Source organism: Carcharodon carcharias, chromosome 10 (genome assembly GCF_017639515.1).
Source record: "Carcharodon carcharias isolate sCarCar2 chromosome 10, sCarCar2.pri, whole genome shotgun sequence".
Classification (NCBI taxonomy): domain Eukaryota; kingdom Metazoa; phylum Chordata; class Chondrichthyes; order Lamniformes; family Lamnidae; genus Carcharodon; species Carcharodon carcharias.
In genome coordinates this window covers 50,160,620-50,180,293 of record NC_054476.1, presented here as the reverse complement: position 1 = coordinate 50,180,293, position 19,674 = coordinate 50,160,620, and the positions used below count along the sequence as shown (strand labels likewise).

At 39.4% G+C, this 19,674-nt stretch overlaps 1 protein-coding gene across 1 annotated transcript in view; it reads left to right on the top strand.

Annotated features, from left to right (window-relative positions):
- sbf2 (SET binding factor 2) overlaps window positions 1-19,674 on the top strand; it is a 665,078-nt gene that overhangs the window by 340,883 nt on the left and 304,521 nt on the right. Inside the window, exon 12 of the mRNA XM_041196757.1 lies at window positions 7,134-7,262. Coding sequence (XP_041052691.1) covers window positions 7,134-7,262 — 129 coding nt within the window. The remainder of the gene's footprint in view (window positions 1-7,133; window positions 7,263-19,674) is intronic.

Below are 19,674 nucleotides of genomic sequence, written 5' to 3'. Positions count from 1 at the left end.
ACACTGCTTAATGCTTTTTTAGTCATGTAACTGCTGACATTCAGATGTAAATGGCTGAGTAGTAAGGCATCAGTTCACTCAGTATTAGAATGATGTGTTATTGCTGAATTTATTGTTAAAATTGTCTGTTGTCTCCCTGGGCTGTGGAATTTCCCCAATTTATGTTAAAACTCTGGAAGAAGAGACAAGGAACTTTATTTTCTGACTACTGGATCTTCTCCATTAAATGGAGAACTTTGATGCTGGTGTATTTGAGTGGTCTAATTGTCACCCTGGGTCAGACTAGTAAAACTAACAGGTTATACTTACTGGAGTATTTATTTCACTGATGTGCTGGTCAAAGCATCTATTCGAGCTGAAATTATAGCTAACTGGTCTGGTGGTTACAGATGGTTTAACTCTTACTAGCGAAATATATTTGCTTGACATAACAAAAAGATTATCATGTCTTTAACTTTCTTGCATTGTAGAAGTGACATTTATTATTTTGGTGCCAATTTTTCCTTCTGTCATCCTCAATAAATTAAACACTCTTCAGTAAACTTTTTATTATAGCCACCAGTCAGATAATTATGCCGGCAATAGGATTCTTTAGTGCATTGATAGTTTAATAGTCATTTAATTAATTGTTTAATAATTTTCACGCTTCAATCTTAAACAAGCTATTTGGTAAGCTTATAAAGTGGACATGAAGTACTTCTCAAAATAACCTGTAAAGACATTTTGCTGAGCGAGCAAGTCAAATACATACCAAAAAAGCACAAGCTCAAACGAAACATTCTGCTAAATGGATTTAAAAGGAAATTACAAGTGATTTAAAGAGGAAGAGCAATCTCCACAAATCCTGCAGGAAGGATCTCACTGGGATGAATAAAGGAAAAAGCAGAGACATGTCAAAAGGATGACCAGAAGGGAAACGAGAGACATGGAAAAAGGTTTAGCAGTCAGAGTAAAGCATTCTTTCAATAAGAAAGTATTCAGCGAACAGGTGAATCATGCCCTTCCCAAACAGAGATGGCTTAAGTAAAATCAACTACGTTGATATAAATGAAGTGAAAGCTTTATGAAGGGTAAAAGGGTTCAAGGCAAATAGAAAGTGTTTATCCTAGAGTGTTAAGAGAGTCTGAGGAGATTTGTGAATCACTGACAACCATAATGAGGAAGTCATTGAATAGCTTGGGATACATTGGAAACAGGTCTGTGTTGTTTTAACATTCAACAAAAGTGTGGTAAAACATATAGGGCAACTGCAGACTTATTATATTCGCTTCCAACCCCTGGAAAATAATGTGACCATAAGGACCAAACACGATTACCTATATTATAGCCTAACAAACAGCAGTCAAGATGTCTGGCCAGCCTTTAGTGACTTCTTTGACAAAGTGATAGCTGAAGCAGACTTCAGAAAGCCAAATAATTTTGTGTATATATGCAAATAAAAGACATTTTATAGAGTTCCACATAAAAGTCTTAAATTCAAAGCTGTGGAGATTCAGGATATGGATAAGAAATTGACTGAAGGGTAGAAAAACAAAGAGTACCCATTAAAGTAGTTATGTTGGGATTGGGAGGGAAGCACTGAGTGGAGAGCCCCAGGGTTGTGTTAGGCCCACAACTGGCTCTAATTTATAGTAATGACCTGGATTTAGGAACATAATGCAAAGCAGTTAAATTTGCAGATTATGCCAATGTAGGTGAGGCAGTGGAATTGGAGAGGGCAGTTCAAATTACAGAATGATTTCAGAAAAATGTGATATTGAAAAGATATATTGTCAGAAAAAAACTGGAGAAACTGACTTTGCAGCCTGAAAAACAAGTGCCTGAGCAGTCATCTTATAGACTATATGAGATAGTTAAGGAAATTGAAAAGGCAGATCCAGAAATTTAATTAGATTGCAAGGGCAAGACTTATGGATTTGGATTCAAACTTGTAAAATGTAACTTTAAGACTTGTCAATAAATTCTTCGGCACGTGTGATCAACAATTGGAATAGACTTACAGATAGAGTACTAAAATTGAAAACTCAGAATAATTTAAATAATTGAATAATTAAAGTAATTAAATACTGAGGGAAGAATTAATAAGAGGAGTCAGTGGTCCAGAGGCCCAGGCTAATGCTCTGGGGACACTGCTTCAGATCCCAATATGGCAACGGATGGAGTTCAAATTCAATTACTAAAATCTGGAATATCATGGTGACCATGATAACTATCACTGTTGTAAAACCCCATCTGGCTCACTAGTGTCCTTTAGTGGAGGAAATCTGCCATCCTTAACCTACGTGTGACTCCAGACCCATAGCGATGTGGTTGACTCTTAACTGCCCTCCAAAATGGCCTAGCAAACCACTCAGTCCAAGGGCTCAGTCCAAATGCTGGCCTTGCCAACGATGCCCACACTGCATCAAAGAATAAAGATAAAAACTACAGTGAGAGGATCTTTGGAATCTTTCTAGATGGACTGAATGGCATTTCTGACCCATAACCAGTTTGTGACCTAATGAAAAGTCAGGCTAAACAATGCAAATAATTCTTGCATGTTTCTAAACCCATTTACAGATCAGTCTTTGGTTGACATTTGAGAACATGAATTTGAGTGAGAATGGTCCATTACAGAAATGGTCAGTTTTCAACTCAAGATGGCTATCTCAGTGAAGCTTGTTTTTGGCACCATTTCAGTACCTTAATTAGTACTCGAAAGATTTACACTAAATTGAAAAAGTAGGGAAGTACTTTTTAAGTTTGTTACAATCCCCACAGAGACCAGTAACTTTTAAAAAGAGATATGAATTTCCTAGTGACTGACTCAAAGGATCACACAGTAAGATTCCACGTTTTAAGACTTTTACTCAACAAAGACACTAACATCAACATAGACTAAACTTTAGTAGGCAACTAATACTAAGATGCAGAAAAGGTATTCCCCAGTGACTTTTAACACAACCGAAAACTCCACACTGTGGAGAACGTGGTGTAATGTATAAAAGCAGAGATATATTCTTGTACTGAAAGTCCAAATCTCCCCCTGGCCTTAACCAGGGTGAATGCTTCACCAGGGTGAATCTCCTTTTAAACAAAATCTCCTTTGCTTAACCCTTTGACCATAATCAAATAGATTTGCTGTTGCAAGATACTCTCTAGTGATTCTGTGGTCTTTAACTATTCACAATCTTTGTTTCCTCAAGCATGGGTTCCATCCTCACCAGCACTTCGCTTGGTGGTTAATCCAAAAGCAGTATTTTTTTTCTGCCTAACATAGCAGCACCTGTTCTGGGTCATCTTCCCTTAAACTCTCAGTCTGACTAACCCTGGGAGTCTGAGAGCCTGGGCAGCAGTAAGACTAGCTGTCTCCCCCTCTGCATCCAGGTGTTAAAGCTTGCACCTTACTTTCAATAGTTTTTGACATCGGTAACAATATGACATGGACTTGTCTCTAGGCAGATCTCACATGAGATCCTGTTCCCCTTTCCACACTACTTCTTTTTATCTTGAATTAAAGGAGACAGTTTAAAACATAACAATCTTATGAAGTCTCACATTCATATCAAGTTATATGATCTAGAATGATAAGTGTCTGATAAGTGCAATTTGGTTTTCTTTACTAGTTTCAACATGGTGAAAATTGCATCAAAACCATATTTTGTACTTTCTGCTCTCACCAGATTTCAACAGCTAGGTCATTAATTAATGTGAGAACATTTTTGTTAAGCAAGTTGGAAAAAAAAGACCCTGTTCTTGACAATTTGGAGGAAAATAATTTCCCACTAAATTGCTGGATTATGTGTTTTGATTTGAGCTTTAGTTGAATGCAATAACACTCGTGCATTTGTTAGTTCAATCAAATTCTGTTAAGTGAGAGTAAGGTCAGGATTGGACCTGGAGACAAGAAACTCATTGGGGTAGACAGGAAAGAGCTATTGTACTAAGGACGCTGTGCAGCAATTTGGGATGTGTTTCTGGCATGGGGGAAAGCTAAATAGATGCATTTCAAAAAGAAAAATCTCCCACCATGCTGATATTTACAGGATATGTCCGACCTGTTTGTGACACACATCACAGAACCAACATGTTGCTTCACCATGCTACATGTCTCATTCTCATTTGATTTTAAATGTTCTGATAGTGTCACTCATATTTGTTTTATTTTAAGTGTTTGCCCCAATTTAGCAATGTGTCTTAGCATAAGTACTATCTCCAGTGACAGTGAACATGTTTTAAGTCATTCTATCCCAAATGTACTCACTTGATCACTCAATTATAAGCAAATTGCAGAACTTATACGGTGTACAATAATGACTTTTTAAAAATGAAACATTTTTGAATCTCTCTTCTGGAAGAATGTGAAGGCCATGTGATTCTGAATAAATACAGGTAAAAGATGGCAGATTTCCAGTCACTGAGATTAGCGTTCAATTCCAGATTTTATTTATTAAATATAAATTCCACCAGTTGCCATGGTGGGATTTGAATCCCATGACTCCAGAGCGTTAGCCTTGGCCTCTGGATTACCAGACCAGTGATATTACCACAATGCCACAGTTTCCCCTGCTGTGACCAGCAATAAAATTAAGTGTGTATTTGTAGCATCTCAGGGAGCTTAAAAATCCCTAGTAGCTCTGAAATTCTGAGGTAGTAAATATATTTGTGGCCGTGATACTTGTAAATTAAATGCTTAAATCCCCACTTAGTGAATTTTGAAGGCGATACATACTGATAGGTATGGGTATATCATGCCAGTATGTAGTAATCTAAAACAATTTATATTCTCACATAGTATAAATACGCAACATGGCAAGTAACAGAATTGAAACAGTGAGAGATATTGGACAAAAACAGAAATACCTGGAAAAACTCAGCAGGTCTGACAGCATCTGCGGAGAGAGAAACACTTGAGGTTTTGAGTCTGTATGACCCTTCATCAGAACTAAGACATATAGAAATGAGATGAAATATAAGCTGATAGAGGGGGTGGGACAGGTGGAGCTCGATAGGGGGCCAGTGAAAGGTGGAGGCCAAGAAGAGACTGCCAAAGATGTCAAAGACAAAAGGACAAAGGGGTGTTGACGGTGGTGATATTATCTAAAGGATGTGCTAATGGGGACATTAAGGGAAGCAAGCAGGGCAAGCTAGTGGCAGATGGCCCTGCTGGCGGTGGGGTGGGGGGAAGGAATCAAAATGGGCTAAAAGGTGGAGATGAAACAATAGATCGAAATAAATTTTAAAATAGGAGGGAAAAGAGAAACATATTTGTAAAAAAAATTATAAATTATTGGAAAAATGGGCATCAGAAAAGAGGAGGTAAAGGTGCAGGTATCGTACCTTCTGTGATTGTATGGGAAGATGTTGTGGGAGGGGGATGAAGTGTTGGGGGTGATGGGCCAGAGTGTCCTGGATGGAAAGGTCCCCATGGAATGCTGACAGATGAGGTGTAGGGAAGATTTGTTTGTTGGTGGCATCATGCTGGAGTTGGCTGAAGTGACGGAGGATGATCCTTTGAATGCGGAGGCTGATGGGGTGAAAAGTGAGGACAAGGGGGATCTTATCATGGTTCTGGGAGGGAGAGGAGGGTGTGAGGGCAAAGGCGAAGGAACTGAGAGAATGGGATGGAGCCCTTAAAGGAAGCAGGGTGTGAGAAGCTGTAGGAGTCGGTGGGCTTGCAATGAATATTGGTGGACAGTCTATCACCAGAAATTGAGACAGAGAGGTCAATGAAGGGAAGTGTCAGAGATGCACCATGTGAAGGTGATGGAGGGGTGGAAATTGGAAGCAAAATTGATAAATTTTTCCAGGACCAGACGAGAGCACGAAGTGGCACCGAAACAGTCATCGATGGACCGAGAAAAGAGTTGTGGGAGGGGGCCAGAGTAAGACTGGAACAAGGAATGTTCCACATACCCCATAAAGAGACAGGCATAACTGGGGCCCAAGCGGATACCCATAGCCACATCTTTTTGTTGGAGGAAGTGACACAAGTTTAAGGGGAAATTGTTCAGTGAGAGAACAAGTTCAGCCAGACAGAGGAGAGTGGCAGTGGATGGGTATTGTTCGGGCCTCTCTTCAAGGAAAAAGTGGAGAGCCCTCAGACCATCCTGGTGGGGGATGGAGGTGTAGAGGGATTGGACATCCATGGTGAAGAGGAGGCGGTTAGAGCCAGGGAACTGGAAATTGTTGATATGACGTAGGGCATCAGAGGAATCACTGATGTACTTGGGAAGAGACTGGACAAGGGGGGAGAGAACCGAGTTAAGATAGGAAGAAATGAGTTCTGTGGGGCAGGAACAGGCTGACACGATAGGCCTACCGGGACAGTCCTGTTTGTGGATTTTGGGGAGGAGGTAGAGGCGGGCTGAGTGGGTTTGGGAAACTGAGGTTGGAAGCTGTGGGGGGAAGATCTCTAGTGGAGATGAGGTCAGTGACAGTCCTGTTGACAGATGACATATATTAAGTTAACATTCAAACTCAACGGGCTGAATTTTAGATTTTCCCCTTCCCAAATTCAGGAACGGAGGCAGGGGGTGGGGGGGACTGTGTGAAAATACTGGTGTCAGCCTGTGTGTCAGTTCTTGGCGCCAGCCATTTTGGGAGAGATGAGTTTGGGGCCCAGGAAGGCTGTCTGCCCCCAAAAGGCAAGCAGACAATTAGGCTTGTTAAGAGCCTTGTTAAAGGTAAATTTAGGTGGCCAACTGGGATTTTCCTGGCCCATGGCAGGCCTACAGTTCTTCCCTGCTTACCTTGGTGGGAATACAGCCAAAGACTACTTTATAAAGAGATTCCCTCCTGGCTGATTTTTCTGTTTTTTTATTTATTTAAAAAGCAGCTGAGAGGGCACCTTCTTGTTGAGGCACCCTCCCACTTTTTTAATGTGTATTGCAGCTGGGTGCTTCTCTGAAGCTGGAAGGCCTCTGATTGGTCCTCCAGCTTCAAGAACCCACTTGCTGCCCTTCATTGTATAGGGAACATGTCTCAATGACAATTTATGGGATCATCCATTTAATCAGTTCCCCGTCCCAGAAAACAAACCCAGTTCCTGTTTCCCGCCTCCGTGCTGACAATTCAGCCCAATGTCTAGTTAAATGTGATACTGAGTCATAAGCAAACTAATATTTATTTGGAAATATCTGTTCATACCGCAGGCAGCATTCCTGGGACAGCGTGGATTGGTTGAAAATGACTTCCTGACAAAAGTTCTTGATGGAATGGCATTTGCAGGATTTGTGTCAGAAAGAGGACCTCCCTACAGATCTTGTGATTTGTTTGATGATGTAAGAATTCTGTAGCATTCCTTTCTTATTCTCTCCATTTAATATGTAAGCTGTTTTTCATGGTTGCCATTTTAGAATTTTTAAGTTATGAAATGTTGAAAACAGATACTAATATTACTTAATTTGCTAGCATATATCTCATTTTCAACTATCAAAATGGTTTGTGTAATTGCACTTTACACATGTTATAAATTATTCATAACCCTATTAACTTGATAGTTCAATTTCCTAGAATTGTTTCCAATGGCCTAGGGACATGAATGGCATGCTTTGTTGGAGTGTTCCTTTTCATAGTATTATTCATCTATTTAGCCTTCATCAGGACTAATAAAGCATGCTACACTTTTGATGTTGGCTTAGGATCTTTCCAAGTTGGCAAAAAGGATGAATGCTTAATTTGTGTTAGAGGTTCTTCATAATTTAAATATACATAAAACAATATTTCTTTGGCATAGCTTATTTCCAAAATTGAGAACAGTTCAGAATGCATTCCTACTGAGGTCACTTCCCCTAACACTTTTTCTGGTACATAATGACTATATTGGTGTCATGTCCTGCTCCTGTCCTAGTTTAGAAAACTTCTTTAACTTTACTTTCAATTTCCACCTTCTCTCAATTTCACATGGTCCATCTCCAACTCTTCTCTTCCTTTCCTGACTTCTGTCTCCAATTTTGATGAGAGGCTATCAACTAATATTCATTATAAGCCCACTGACTCCCATAGCTACCTCAACTACATTTCTTCACGCTACACCCTATAACGATTCCATTTCATTCTTCCTGTTCCTCGCTTTCTATCACATCTGTTCCAATGATGCAACCTTCCACACCAACGCTTTTGAAATGTCATCCTTTTTCCTCAACTGAGGATTACCCCCACAAACGTGATTGACAGGGCCCTCAACAGTGTCTGCCATGTTCCCCACACTTCTGCTCTCACCCCTTCCCCTTCCTTCCAGAACCACGACAGGGTTCCCCTTGCCTTACCTTCCACCCCACCGGTACTCAACAGATCATTTTCTGCAATTTCCACCACCTACAGCATGAATCCACTGCCAAACACATCTTCCCCTCCCCTCCCCTTTCAGCATTCTGAAGGGACAGTTCCATCCTTGATATTCTGGTCCACTGCTCAATCACCCCAATATCCTGTTGCTTTCTAACAGCGCCTTTCTATGGAAGTGCATGAGATGTAACACCTCCCCTTTGACCTCCTCTCTCCTTACCATCCAAGGCCCAAAACCTTCCTTCCAAGTGAAGCAGCGATTTGCTTGTACTTCATTCAATTTAGTATACTGTATTTGCATCTCACATTGCGGTGTCATCTACACTGGGGCGACCAAATGTGGATTGGGTGACTGCTTTGCGGAAAGCATCCATTCAGTTCGCAAGCATGAGCGCCAAGCTTCCACTAGCTGTCATTTTAATTCTTCATTGTCCTCTCGCACTGACGTCCCTGTCCTTGGCCTGCTGCACTGTTCCAGATAAGCTCACCAGAAGTTTGGGGAACGGCACCTCATCTTTTGATTGGGCACTTTACAGCCTTGCAGATTCAATATTGAGTTAATCAGTTTCAGACTGTAACCCCATTTTGTTTCTTTTTCTTTGCCTGTTTCAGTTTTTCTCTTATTTGCCATGAACACTTTAATCACAGAAAATGGTTCACCTTCAAGCACTAAGAACATTCTGAAAGAATTTGTGTTTTAAAAGACAGTGTCCCTTACAGGATTAATGCAGGACTCTGATTGCTATTCCTAGAAAGAGCATCCTTTTACAAGAAAGGGTAATTTAGCAGCTGAAAAAAACTGTAAACCTCTTGACCCTGGTGAACTATGTACAAAGAGGGCCAGGTGGGTTTTTTTCCAGAAACTATTAAAACCATACCTGGAAAACTGTGTTTTAAAAATATGTTTTGGTTTTGAGAAGAGAAGGACAAACTGCTTGAGAAGGAAGACAGCAGCCTTTTTTCAGTCCACAGCTGGAAGTGAATATAAGCAGCTCCTAAGATTCTCTGCATACTGAAATATAGTACCCTCGAGTTTTCCTCGAGTCCACCTGGAAAGCAGTGCCAGAGTCACTGATTGTTACACGGAGCAGTGCTGAGAGACCAGCCGTATAACTTGAATGCCATTTCAAGAACTCCACTGTCTGTCCTTTGTCTTTGAACCATTGACTTTCAACCTTTGGCTGAATTCCTCCAAATTGTCTAAATATTCCTATTTCTCTGTGTGTGTGTGTGTATGTGCGTGTGTGTGCACGCATGCGTGCTTATTTCATTTTCCATGCTGTATGTTAACAAGCTTTGCCTTTCTATTTGACAAGACTGGCTTCATAATAAACTAATAAGTTTGTTTTTTATTGAAAGAAGACTGGTTAAACTCACTTTTATTCTGGATAACATTAGTGAAGGTAAATAATTGGCCATTTTGGTGAGTGAATTAAACATTTAAGCTAATGGTATGATATGTGGAGTAGTGGAGCTAGATCAACTGCACACTTCTCCCATCCCGGTCGTAACACAGATTGGGGGCTCTTGATAGATTTGAAACATGGACAGCAGGTGATTGAATGCAGAATAATAATGATCAGAAAAAGGATAAAAGGGCAGAGAGTCCAGATTTCTTATATGTTAGTACACCAAAATGGCTTTGGAGGTTGCTAAGACTTTTCTAGAGATGGAAGGTTAACCCTGACTGGTTTACAAAAAGTTACCGGTGCTGAGCAAATGGAATTGGTGGTTAAATGGTAGTTGGAATTAACCGTAGGGGGTGAGGAAAGCAGATATTGTTGAAGTAATTTTGCTGCATTTGAAACTGGAAGAGATACAAAGGAGACCACATTTCCCAGAGTGTGAATCAATTGAATTGGCTAAGATTCAGGTGCAAATGAAACAGCTTGAACATGATAAGGAACTGAGAAAACTTGAATTGGAGGCAAAAGAGAAAGAAAAGAAAAGAGAGATGAGAAAACTTGAAGTAGAAAAAGAAAGATTTGGGATTGAAAAGGCTAGAGTTAAAAGAAACGGAAAAGGAAAGGTAAAGGGAATTGGAAATGTGAAAACTTATCCTACAGAGAAAGAAGTTAGCAAGGGAGGAAAGAGAGAAGGAATGAGAAAGGGAATACCAGCTTAAAAGGCTGGAATTTTAAAAAAAAGGCCTCAGATTCTGAGGAAGGTTCTGATGATGAAAAACCACTTCCAACCCAAAGCCCAGAGGGGAGATGTTTAAATTTGTGCAAGCCCTCCCAAAGTTTAAGAAAAGGGATGTAGAAGTATTCTTTATTTTGTTTGAGAAGGTAACTAAGCAAATGACGTTGCTAAAAGAAGTCTGGACATTGCTCCTACAGAATACGTTGGTGGTTGGAGCTCATGAGGGTTTATGCTTCACTTTCAGAAGAGCTTTCTGTGGATTATGATGCTGTAAAAAAAGACTATTCTTAGTGCCTATGAGTTAGTCCCTGAGGCGTACAGGCAGAAATTTTGAAAAGTAAGATAACAGCCTGGGCAGACCTATGTTGAATTTGAGGGGGTAAAGCAAAGTAATTTTGACCATTGGTACGGGTATTAAAGGTAGAAACATTGTATGAGGCTCCTAGGGAAATAATTCTCCTGGAAGAATTAAAAAATTCACTTCCCTCAAACCCATGGTTAAAGACCAGAGGGTTGCAGCAGCTGGGCAGGCATTGGAGATGGTCGACAATTATAAGCTGGTTCATAAATCTAAACTTTTTTTTATCACCCGCACAAACCCGAGAAGGATAGAAGGTGGGAAGGTGAAAGGAAGGCAAGTACCAGAGAAGAGAAGCTGGGAATTCCATTTCAGACCGAAAAGGAAGGTGTTGAGGGTGGAAGTGATATTCAAAGGCCAGTGTGTTTTTCCATTGTAATAAAGTGGGGCATGTTCGTGCACGTTCCTGGAATTGTGTGGGAAATCTGTGGCACCTATTGGGTTACATAAGGGCAGGAAAAAGAGCCCTAACTGAAAATACAACAGAATAAGTTGTAGAGTTAACTGCAGCTGTGAAACTGAATGTGAACAGTGGTGTGAATTCAGGAGCGGTGAATGAAATGCATGAAAGTTATGAAGAATTTTTTGAGGGGAAAAGTAACCTTTTATACCTCAAATGTGACAGCTAAACCTATAATTATATTCTGAGATACCAGAGCCAATCAAAAACCTATGCTAGGCAAAACTAAAAATTTTCCCCCAGGAAGCGCATTAAAAGCCAAAGTTTGAATAAATGGTATTGCCTGGGGAGTATATACCCGTACCCTTGGACTGGAGCATGACCTAACATCTGGGACAGTGACGATAGGGTTTGTTCAGAAGTTACCCATAGATGGAGTTGATTTTACTCTTGGGAAATTATTTAGCTGGAGTGAAGGTAGTAGCTTCTCCCATTATTACCGAAAGCCTTGGTGAAGTTAAAGAGGCGGAGCAGTTACAGGAAAAAGTTCCCGGAATTTTTTCTTCGTGTGTGATGACCAAGCAATGGCTAAGCATAGTCCATCATCAGGAGTCAGAGTGATAACGCTGACAGATATTTGGCTGGCTGAAACTTTCTTTAAAGACTTAGAAAATCCAAAAGGGATGTTTAATAAGTCTTCTCTAGCTAGGCTCAAAAAGCCGATCCGGAGTTAATTAAGATAGCACAAACGGCCCAAACTGAAGCTGAGTAAGTTCCAGAATATTGTTATATTAAAAATGGGATACTAATGAGGAAGGGGACACCTCATAGACCTGCAGGTGAGGAGTGGAAGGTTGTTCATCAGGTAGTGACACCACCCGAATATCGTAAAGAGATGTAGGGATATGGAAGACTCAGGAGCGGATAAAGCGGCAGTTTTGTTGGCCAGGTCTTCAGAAGGACATTGTGCAGTTTTGTAAAACGTGCCACATGTGCTAGATGGTGGGAAAACCACAACATGCTGTCAAACCAGCATCCTTAGTTCCCATACCAGTTTTTGAGGAAGCATTTAGTAGGGTGTTAGTAGACTTTGTGGGACCGCTAGTAAAAACAAAAGCACAACACCAGTATATCCTTACTATTATGGATATGACAACTTGATTTCCAGAGGCCATTCCTTTAAGAACAATTACAGCTAAAGTAGTAGCAGAGAAGTTAACCTAAATTTTTACAGGTAGAGATTCAGTCAAATCAAAGTTTCAATTTTATGTCTAAAATTTTTCAAAACATAATGAGTAGTTTGGGTATAAAGCAGTTAAAGCCCATAACATATCATCCTCAGACACAGGCAGCTTTAGAGAGGTACCATCAAACTCTCAAAACAGTGATTAAAACATATTGTCATGAACATCCCCATGATTTGGGCAAAGGACTGGATTTTCTTTTATTTGCTACCCAAGATTCACCAAATGAATTGACTGGCTTTAGACCTTTTGAATTAATTTATGGACAAGAAATTAATCAAAGAAACGTTTTTAGGAAAGAGGGATGAATCCTCTGTTAAGAGTATGTGTCCCTCTGGTTATGTGCCCTTAGTACTTTCCAAGCCCACAACTACTACCATCTCGAAGGACAAGGGCAGCAGATAGATGGGAACACCACCACCCAGAAGTTCCGCTCCAAGTCATTCTCCATCCTGACTTGGAAATATATTGCCGTTCCTTCACTGTCGCTGGGTCAAAGTCCTGGAACTCCCTTCCAAACAGCACTGTGTGTGTACCTACACTACATGGACTGCAGCGGTTCAAGAAGGCAGCTCACCACCACCTTCTCAAGGGCAATTAGGGCTGGGCAATAAATGCCGCCCCAGCCAGTGAAACCCACATTCCGTAAATTAATTTTTAAAAAATTCCAGGAATGGATCACAAGAACCTGCAAAGTGGCTCAAGAACATCATAAAGTTTCTCAAGCGAAGGTGGAGGAATAGGCAGATAAGCAAGCTGTGACCCGAACATTACAACCAGGGGATGAAGCGTTAGTGTTATTGCCTTTACAGGGGGAATCTCTGAAAGCACGATTCAGTGGTCCATACAAGGTAATTAGGAGGGTTGGTAAAGTAAATTATTTGATAGACACCCCAGACCATAAGAAAAAAAATCAGCTGTGTCATATCAATTTGTTTAAACAATATCATCATAGGGAGGAGGATAAGAAGGAGCAGGTATGTCAAGTAGTAAGCACAGCGGAATACAGAAGAGACAGTGTGAGTGGGGCAGAAGAAGACTTAGTTCACAAATTGAACTCTTATTATCTGGTTAGCTAACACTGAAATATTAGGATAGCTAGATACCATATTTTCATACGTAGAGCAGGACAAGTGAGAGGTTACTTATGGAATTTAAAGGGATTTGTAGGGACAAACCAGGGTGTACAACCTTAGCCATATATGTTATGGATGTGGGAGAATCCCCTCCAATAAAACAGCATCCTTATTGTTTTGGGCCAGAGAAAGACTCAGGTGAAAGCAGAGACCTGGTACATGTTGGAAAATCACCTCACTGAACCCAGCCAAAGCAGCTAAAGATCCCCTGTTGTTTTTATGTCTAAACAAGATGGTTCAACCAGATTCTGTGCAGACTGCAGAAAGATCAGTGCAGTAACAAAAGCAGATTCCTACCCAATTCCTCACTTGAAAGAATGTATTGACAGAGTTGACAGTGCTATATTTCTTACCAAAAAAGATCTGTTTAAGGGATACTGATAAGTTTCTTTAACACCCTGAGCTAAAGAAATATCAGACTTTGTCATGCCAAATGGTCTTTTCCAATGCTGAGAGATGTCATTCGGGCTAAAAAATGCCCCGACAACTTTTCAGAGGCTAATGAACTAAGTGGTGGCCGATGTTCCTAACTGCGTGATTTACCTTGATGTGCTGATATATAGTGACACTTGGAAACACCACCTGAAACAGCCAGAAGCCCTGTTTAAAAAATTACAGTCAGCTGATTTGGTCATAAACCTTGCCAAAAGTGAATTCGCAAAAGCGCGAGTAACTTATCTAGGGCATGTTGTAGGGCAAGGCCAAGTGTTGCCAAGAACAGTGAAAGTACAGGGATTGGTGGAGTTCCCTGCCTATGAAACTAAGCAGGAGATCATGAAAATTTTTGGGGATGTGTGGGTTTTACTGAAAATTTGTACCAAATTTCAGTACTATAGCTGCTCCACTGGCGGACTTGCTACAATAGAAAGCCAAGGTAGTGTGGACAGGAGAGTGCCAAATATCTTTTGCAATGTTGAAAGCAGTTTTGATCAATGAACCAGTAATGACTGCTCCAAACTTCACTAAACTTTTCAAAGCCACAATTGATGTTAGTGTCCTGGGGTAGGTGCAGTCCTGTTACAAGAAGTTGAATTGGGCATAGAATGGCCAGTGGGACACTTCCAAAAAGCTGAATCGACACCATAAAAAGCTACTATACAGTAGAGAAGGAAACCCTGGGCTTGCTATTAGCTGTTAAACATTTTGACGTGTATGTTTGCCGTGGATACTGGTATATATTGATCATAAATTCATAGCGTTTGTGAACAAATTTAAAAACCAGAATGCCACACTGTTTCGATGGAGTTTATCATTACAGCCTTATCACTTAAAGATTGTCCACATTGCGGGGAAAAAAACAATGTAATTGCTGACTCTTTGTCTAAAATTTAACTTTGCCTTAAATTTGATAAAAGTCAAAATGATACAGAGAGTAACTGTATTAGCTTTGTATAAAATGTGAATGAATGAGAGTGTGGGTGTATTTTACAGTTTTTTTTAGTATTTTTGTTTGTTTCATTACATTTTGTAATGAAATGCTTATAAATTTGGCATTTCATTTCCTCAAGGCAGTAAGTGTCATGAACATCATAATCACAGAAAATGGTTCATCTTCAAGGACTATGGAAGTATTATGGAAGAATTTGTGTTTTAAAACACAACCCCTTAAAGGGTTAATGCGGGACTCATTATTATTCCTGAAAAGAGAATCCTTTTACAAGAAAGGGTAATTAAGCAGTTGAAAAAAACTGTAAACCCCTTGATCCAGGTGAGCCATGTACAAAGGTGGAATCACATGGTTTTAATGTCTCTTGTTATGTTATGGCACGTGGTGTTTGCCAGGCTGACCAAATCCCAAAAGGAAACTTGGCCGTGCTATCATAACACTTTTGCAATTTGTATCTAGTATGAGAATGTTTGTGTACTGAAGTCAGAAAGTAATGAGTCCACTGCCACCTTTTGAGATTTTAAAGATTAAATTAAAGCATTTATTAACCAAAGAAAATAAAACTTAAACACACAAGACTACTGTTACATTTAGTTTTATAAAAGTTCTCACAAGATTACTACTTAACTTGACTCCTGACTACACATCCCTTTCAGGCAACAGTACAACTAGATTCTTAATGTATAAACATCCAGCAATATTACCACAAGCACCCACTGTTGCTATAGGGAGGTATTTCACAGCTTCTCTCTCCCTCTCACTCGACAATGGAACTCCAAAGGCTTTTAACACAACCTTGGTTACTGGAACAGCAGGCTTCTCCAGGGTGGCTTTTTCCACACAGTGCACCTTTCAAGATATTACATGGCCACACCCCATACAGCTTTCCATCTTTCTTTAAATATACTTTCTCCTGTTTGATCTGTGAATCCAATTGTTTAGCCCTTGCTTTGGAAGTTACTTTTCCGAGAAGATAAAAGTCTTTCATGTTGTCATGATGGCCAGCACTTCTGGGAAAAATAAACTTAATAACGTTGCCATATTTATCTTGCCAGTTGTAAACATCTTATCATGTCCCTTTGAAAATCAAGCAATCTCTCAACTCACCTAAAAATGCAAATTCCATTCACACTGCTGAGACTATCCTAGCCCAACCATCTCCATGTCAAATACCTGTTTTACACCTAACCCCTTTTGATGATTCAAACCTTGAAGTCTGACTGTTTGCAGTTTAATTAAACTAGACATACACACACAACACAGCCCCCACAAGCCTGCTTTAAAATATCCCACAGTTATATTGGGGAAAGAATGATCTTTCCTTTATACTCATTTAAAAAAAAAACATGCCTGGAAGACTGTTTTAAAAGTGGGTTTTGGTTTCGATTTTGAAAAGAGGACCAACTGCTTAAAAAGGAAGACAGCAGCTTTTTTGCAGTCCAAAGCTGGAAATGAATATAAGTGGCTCCTAAGATGCTGTACATGCTGGAATACAGTACTCTCGGGTATTTGTTGAGTTCGCCTGGAAAGTCATTGACTGATTACTGGATCAGTGTTGAGAGGCCAACCGTATAACTGAGATGCCATTTCAGAACTCCACCATCTATCCTTTGCCTTTGAACCATTGACTTTTAACTTTTGGCCAAATTGCTCTATTTCTACTTTTATTTCTTTGTATGTGTGGGTGTGAGAGAGAGAGAGATTTAGGGTATCTGGAAGGAATAATTAGCATAATTTCATTCTCTATACTGTATGTTGATAAGCTCTGCCTTTCTATTTGACAAGACTTGCTTCATAATAAACTAAGAAGTTTGATGTTTATTGAGAGAAGTCTGGTTAAAGTCTCTCTTATTCTGGTTAACAGTCATGAAGGTAAATAATTGGCCATTTTGGTGAATGAATTGAACATTTAATCTAATGGTATAACCTGTGGAGTGGTGGGGCTGGATCAACTGCGCACTCCTCCATCCCAGTTATAACTTTTCTTATTTTTGTTTCAGACTGCAGCACCCCTGCTCTAGACACATCTTTTGTTTCTTTTCTTGCCCCGTTTGCTTTGGCCTTGTAAAACTGACTCTTCAGTCATTCAATCTCTGCTGTCTTCCACCCTATCACAGACCTCCTTTTTGTCCTTGTCCCACAAACCCTTGCTCAAAACGTTTTACATTTCTAACTTCTCTCAGTTCTGATGCAAGATCCTTGAACTGAAACGTTAACTCTGTTTCTTTTTCAGCTGTTGCCTGATGTGCCGAGTGTTTCCAGTATTTTCTGATTTTATTTCAGAAGTACTTTGGTCTTATTTTGTGAAATGCATTTGGCAACTCCATTCTTGCAATTTTATTTTTCTCTTTAGTGGGTTGGAAAAAATCATTTGTGGTTACAGATCAGAGATCTATCTGTCTTTTTCATAGCATAAGAGCTTCCATGTTATATCTTTTTATATGATGGGCAAAATCAATGGTTTCTTTAGTTACTAGCTGAAAAAATATTTCTGTTTGGCTATATATATAATATATGTGTATATATTTTATAAGCAGTACCTTGTCAAGTCTAGAGTGAATGGCTAGGCATCTTGGATGTATTTATGAATGTGGCTGCTGGAAAAAAATAGCTAGAGCCATTAACCATAACTATCCCAGCAGTAGGGTCCTCCTTACCTGACTCAACTCTGCTTTGGCTAAAGAAGTTGAATGACCGAAGATTGATATCTGAGAAGCTTTCTTGATGCCCGTAAACCACATAATCGTTCAACAGATCTGTGACTGTAACATACATCTTACAGTGGGGTCTGTTTTGTTCACATTATGTGAGATATCCTAGTCTTTTAGACACAGCTTGGACTGTAAAAGGTTGAGAATTATATAACCAAAGCCAGTAGTCCAAGGTTTTAAGTGAATCTATGCTTTGCCAAGTATTTGATGACAGAGGCTAGAGGAACGCTCATGAATATTTAATTTTATTTTCCCCAAAGACATATGTTTCAAATTACAAGAGTTACTGAAGTCTTGTGATGTTTATTATATGGAAACAGATTTCAAGTCTTCCTATGCTTCTGTTTAATTTTGCTTAACAAAACTGATGCTTAGTTTGTTAGCCTGAGATATGAGACATTTGAGTCAGAGGTCAGTGATTTTAACCCATATTATTTTGAAAATGTACCTCATTGGTAACTAAGTTTATTATTCATCACAATTACCACAATTAGTTATATTTTATAAAAAGTAGGAGATCTATATGTGCGCATATTGTTTATTTGTATTGATAACATAGTGGAGTTTTGGTGTTCAGTTTTGTTTTTAAAGTTTGAATAGAATATTACAAAGGGTATGAATTCTTTAAAAACAAGCACACTGCTCTTGAAAACTGATGATTTTATGATCTCAGTAGAGACCAATAAGCTTTTTTTTAGAAGAAATCCAAAATCCAAATTCTTTACGAACAGGATGAAGCCACAAAATTCCACTGTTTAAAACAGAAACATTTTTTTACTGTACAAGAGTCAGACAAAACAAATACCAAATACTATCTTAGGTATCCTCTATCTGGGTAACACCCACAACCAACCTGTTTTAAACATGAATAACCAGGCAAATTGTGGTTGATTATAAACTATAAATGACACATTAAATGGCAGATACAACTGAGATAGTTCTACAGATTTGCTCAACAGTCCATTCATATTTTGGTAATTACACATGTCCAAAAGTCCTTCAAAACAATGTCTTCCTCAGGAAAAATTTCAGCTCCTCTCCCAGGAGCTAATCTAATCCCCAGCTGCCAGCAGTGCACAACCAGCCCAAGTTCCACAGGCACAGTGTTCGCCAATAACGGCACATATCTGTAGAACCTGCTCAACTTGGTCTAGACAGGGTAGATGAGTGTTATTTTCAAGCAGTATAAACAGCTACAGCAACTTATTCTTAGCTTCTAGATCTGGACTTTACCTTCTTCAACTTGCCTATACTGCACCACTGGACTCATCAGCTGTTGCTATCCAGCTTAGATTGGTTTGAGCCCTTTTACATTTTTCAATCAGGTTCAGTCTACCCAGAAGTTTTGGTTTCCAAATCTCAGCTTGCTTTTGCTTCCTTAGAAACAGGGAGGGTCAGTTTCCTTTGTATGTTTCTCTTTTCCGTTTCCCTTTTCAGTTTCTGTTTTCGGTTAGGGTCTGCCTCAAAAAATGCAACTTTATAAGTGCAGATTCCCTCTCAATGACATATACAATCCAGAGAGCCCGGTCATGTATTTTATACTGAAAGCTAGAGAACAGACGGTTTGAATAGCCAGACTCTCTCACCTTCAGATGCGACATATTTGATAGATTTCATCAATCCTCAGCTTTTTAAATATTTTTAAAATCCCGTTTGCTTCAAAAAATTGTAATCTTCTCTGATTTCTGCAATATATTTTTTGTAATTCAAAAACATTTGAATTATGCTTTTTTTGTTGTCAACTTCTTTCAGTGGTAGTGCTTGTCCCTGTATCAGAAACTAGTGGATTCAATCTGTACTCCAAAATCTAAAAGATAATCTAGGTTGATACTTAAATTTTGTATTGACTGAGTTCTACATTGTTGTGAATGCTGTCTTTGATGTAGTCGTTAAGAGGCAGATGGAACAATAGTTTATGTAAATGTTCCCATGGAAGGAGAGCACTGAGTTTGCTCACCAAGCCCCACCTGTATTTATTGACTAACATTCATTCTTCAACCAATGCTGCTGAAAGAAAGATTAATTAGT